The 5,020-nt window shown below is 49.2% G+C and overlaps 1 protein-coding gene across 1 annotated transcript in view; it reads right to left on the reverse strand.

Annotated features, from left to right (window-relative positions):
* LOC106819559 (bifunctional glutamate/proline--tRNA ligase-like) overlaps positions 1-5,020 on the reverse strand; it is a gene marked incomplete in the record, with an annotated part of 27,627 nt that overhangs the window by 5,100 nt on the left and 17,507 nt on the right. The window contains 4 exon segments of the mRNA XM_014824176.1: positions 61-109; positions 1,406-1,503; positions 1,929-2,064; positions 3,017-3,188. Coding sequence (XP_014679662.1) covers positions 61-109; positions 1,406-1,503; positions 1,929-2,064; positions 3,017-3,188 — 455 coding nt within the window.

Here is a 5,020-nt window from a genome sequence, read left to right on the forward strand (position 1 = left end):
CGGCATGCGGGGGTCGTCCCTGAGCGAACGAAGAACAAACACGGGGGGTCAGCGCCTCACAGTGCGGCGGCGCAGGACGCCGCGCACGGTCGGCATGCGGGGGTCGTCCCTGAGCGAACGAAGAACAAACACGGGGGGTCAGCGCCTCACAGCGCGGCGGCGGCGGCGCAGGACGCCGCGCACGGTCGGCATGCGGGGGTCGTCCCTGAGCGAACGAAGAACAAACACGGGGGGTCAGCGCCTCACAGCGCGGCGGCGGCGGCGCAGGACGCGGCGCACGGTTGGCATGCGCGGGTCGTCCCTGAGCGAACGAACAACAAACACGGGGGGTCAGTGCCTCACAGCGCGGCGGCGCAGGACGCCACGCACGGTCGGCATGCGGGGGTCGTCCCTGAGCCAACGAAGAACAAACACGGGGGGTCAGCGCCTCACAGCGCGGCGGCCGCGGCGGCGCAGGACGCGGCACACGGTCGGCATGCGGGGGTCGTCCCTGAGCGAACGAAGAACAAACACGGGGGGTCAGCGCCTCACAGCGCGGCGGCGGCGGCGGCGCAGGACGCCGCGCACGGTCGGCATGCGGGGGTCGTCCCTGAGCGAACGAACAACAAACACGGGGGGTCAGCGCCTCGCAGTGCGGCGGCAGCAGCGCAGGACCACGTAGAGGTCGTGTTGACAAAGGGAATGGTGGGGGGACCCGGCGTCGGTATGTGATAACCCATTACCTTTACCAATGACAGGTATGCATGCATGCATACATGCCTGCACGTATATAATATATATAAATAAATCAATATAAATATATATATACGCATGTATATATACAGCAGTACATGAACGAGAGATATCTTTAAGGATCTCACAAGTGTTAAAGGGCCAACATGTTACGGAGTAACCGGTAAGCGCCCCCTACCGCCACAACACAATGACAGGGTAAAGACACTTGTCATTAGGACAGATGGCGTCCAGGTACATAAATATACAGGTAACACCGCGAGACAATCACGAAGAACGGGCTTCGCCGTTGAAGCCGACAGCGAAAAACTCTTCCTGTGAAGCTGGGTTTACACTACCGACTTTATGTTAGCAAATTGGCGAATTAGACCCAACTTCCCAAATACACAACCGATAATCAGCGGTGTAAACCCAAAAGTCACACGAGCAACCAATCAATAGCAACTAGTTGGGAGATTAGAACATGTTCTATATTCGCCAACTCGGAGTTGCCGAACTGCAAAATTGGTCCGACTCGCCAATTCGCCAACATAAAGTCGGTAGTGTAAACCCAGCTTAAGCCGCGTAACTACGCCACTAGGACGACGTCGCACCGATCTCTCGACCCGCTGAAACTTAGAGACTCGAGAGCCGCTAGCAACGGGACGTGGGCCGCGAGGCACGAGCCACTCACCAGCCGTCGACTATGCCCTCGTCGACGAACCAGGTGAGCTTTCGCTTCGACAGCACCGTGTTCACCATGTTGAGGCGCGCGTACTCCCAGATGTGAACCTGCGAAGGTAAAGCATCTCCGTTAAGTCGACATCGCTGTTGCTGCCGGGAAGAGAGAGGGTGTGTGAGGGACGCAGTTAATCTATCTCACCGGGGAGAGATCGAGTCGGGCGACTCCAGCCAATAAGAGTTGTAAGGAAACACTCTAAAAACAATGCTTAGTAGCAAAGTGCCACGATGTCAACACCTTGGCCACATACGGGTATGTGTACAAACTGCATGGGCTTGGTCAACCTAGCAACAACAGGTTGCCCTGCTCATGCACGTTATGCCTCATCTAGCACGGATATAGCACATAGTCGAATCCTTAGTACTAACTTGTATCCCCGTATTAACTCCTTTAGGAGGGGGTGGTGAGAAAGAAAGAGGAAGAAAAGTTGCAAGGTAACACAAGGTCGATAATTGTGGACGGCCTCCTTACTAACCTTTGGTATTTGAAGAGCATTGATGAACCAGTAGTATTGATCATCACGATCATGGTATTCGGTGGTTCTCAGCGCATGTGTTACTCCTTCGATCGAATCCACTATAGGGCACGCAAAATCATACGTAGGATACACCCTGAAGAACGAAACCACACCGGTAGATTTGCGTTGCTACGTAGGCAGGTACTTACTAATCGCGAAAATAAAATTAAATTCAACATCGTCAATTCATTTATTCATCTGCACCACACTAGGTGGGAATGATTACGCAATTTTTCCCCGTCAGTTTATGGTACAATTTGGCGCGCACACATGTTGCAGGCGTTCGTGCTCACTGGCACACACGCACGCGTGCACACATACACGCACGCACGCACGCACGCACGCACGCATCCACACGCACTGTATCCTAAATAACTTTGAATGCCACTTCTCCAATGCATACAAGATAAACTTAACTGTCGAATCTCATCTTCTTTCTGTAATTAACAACTGAGGTCACCTTTGGGTCCATCTCTTTTGCAAAATCATTCAGATAACTGGTACTGCTAGCGTTTTAAACTGTGGATGGCTATACACTATGTAAACCCGTGTTAGTGTTCACCTAGACTTCAGAACGACAACCTGTCTATAAAGGACATGGACATGAATATTCCTTCACGTGAAAGCCATACAGAGAAACCACGTCTACAAAACAAGCACCTGTCTATAAAGGACGCTTGTGGATATTTCCTCGCGCTGAAGCCATACAAAGAAACCACCTCTACAGAGCAAGCACCTCTCTATAAAGGACACTTGTGGATGTTCCTTTGCGTGAAAGCCATACAAAGAAACCACCTCTACAGAGCCCGCCACCTGTCTATAAAGGACACTTTTCGCATATCGTCCTAGCGACCCTCGGGTACGCCTTTGACTGCACGCGATTTAAAGGATTTATTGCGATATTATTATGCTCAGAAACGCTCAATCTGACAAAAAAATACGAAATATAGTCTCACCTCACAGCGGATATAGCAGCACTGATTACACTTACTGAGCACACGTTTGAGGGCGCCTTCACAGGTTCTACTGCGCGAACGCGAACTCACTTGTACTGGAGGCCCGTGCGGACGTGCTCCTCGTTCTTGCACCTGTATATCGTCGGGTCTCGCATGGCGCCGTTGTCCGACTGCATGTCGATCTTGGCGCGCACGGCGCATGTCTTCCCGTACGCGGTGCCCTGCTTCATGTCCTCCCACATCTTAACGTTCTTCTCCACACCTGCGGAAAATATCGGACGAACGCGGCTAATGGAGACTACATGGTAGCCCAAATATTACGTGTGTGCGTGCGTGCGTGCGTGTGTGTGTATTATATATATATATACATTTCGCGAAATTATCGCTATTTTGCCGGTGGCCGCCGGTTCAACCCCCTAAACTGCCGGTTCAATTAACCCCCCATATAATCAGTCCACTTGGCCTATTCAAAATTTTGCGTATCTTGCCTTTATATCAACTATATTTCCTGGCTAGTTTTTACTTAGTGACTACTAAGAAGTAAATAATGTTCCAGCAATTCCTGTCAAACAAGTAGAACTCCACTGATAGCAATGAAATACTGAAATACTATGAGTATATGCCTAATACACAGTAAGCTAATACTTTTATTAATAATCAATGGAATAAATTGATCAAAATTAAGGGCCTACTCAATTTGTCTAAGGACGTGTTTAAAATTTTGGGTAATCATGTACACTGCTAGCTCATACGTGCATACAGACAGCATCATGGGGAGCACCCATGTATGATAGACAGATACTCCAGATAAGAAGGGCTGGCTATCACACTGACACCATAGTTGGGCTCATAGGGTCTATGTCCCCCAGGGTACTATCGGAGGGTACCCTGGTAACTATCTGATATGGTTAGGGTTAGGGTTAGGGTTAGGGAGTAGGCGTAGGCGACTCCCTAGACTCGTTAGTGGAGTAGGCGAGGTACGGTCCGGCATATTAGATAGTACCAAGTTAGGGAGTAGGCGTAGGCGACTCCCTAGACTCGTTAGTGGAGTAGGCGAGGTACGGTCCGGCATATTAGATAGTACCAGGGTACGTTCCGATATATCGAACCGTACCCAGGGTACCCTCCGATACGGATAGTACCCTGGGGCCGGGGGACATAGACCCTATCAGCCATAGTTGGTGTAGCTGATGCGGTTATTAGTTTTTGTTTAGTTTGTCAGCGAAATGCCCCGACGGGGGTATAGAGGGTTTATATATTCTCATGCGGGTGACATTTGCTTTTTTGAATTGTGAAAGCTGCTTTGATTCATGCTTGCCATGTATATATCTTACGTAGGACGCTGTAGTTAGTGGAACAAGATGGCGTTGTTTTGAAGTTTTGACATTAATCTACTAATTTTAGGCACAATTATTAGTTTTGCTGTGTATTTGAACATGTTTTCATGGGTAACCACGCTGATACGCGGGTATTTTAACCCAGTATACGCTTATGAAGTTAAGTGTTATAATTAAGTTATATTATAAGGTCATGACGGTTCAAATATTAACATTTTTAAAACAATTTCTAGAAGTTTATAACTAAAAACAGCAGGAAAGCAAATAGCCACGAAGTGAACATGTTTTAGATAAATCGGCGAGTAACTACCAAAAGACAAGAAACTGTGAAGGAGAAACGATGATCAGTCTAGACCAGTGGTTCCAAACCCTTTCACCACCAAGGACCCCTTTTATTTATGCGTAGCCTGGAGGCTAGGCGACCGGTTCCGGACGCGTAGCCTGGAGGCTAGGCGACCGGTTCCGGGTGCGTAGCCTGGAGGCTAGGCGACCGGTTCCGGACGCGTAGCCAGTAGCCACTGCGTTTATTTAAATTAATTTTCCCATGGACCCCAGATTTTGTTTAGGTCTGTCTACTCAACAAGCTCGTTTTATCACTAACAACACCAGGGCCAGACACAGGAAATGGGGCAGCAGGCTTTAATATTTATGGCTCATGGAATGTTTTCTTGATCGAAGCAGCCGTTACTCTATTTAATAGCTAAAACATATCTACCCCGCACAACCATGCAATGTTGCCATACTGAGTTGATAATAT

The sequence above is a fragment of the Priapulus caudatus genome, unplaced genomic scaffold (genome assembly GCF_000485595.1).
Source record: "Priapulus caudatus unplaced genomic scaffold, Priapulus_caudatus-5.0.1 Scaffold39, whole genome shotgun sequence".
Classification (NCBI taxonomy): domain Eukaryota; kingdom Metazoa; phylum Priapulida; class Priapulimorpha; order Priapulimorphida; family Priapulidae; genus Priapulus; species Priapulus caudatus.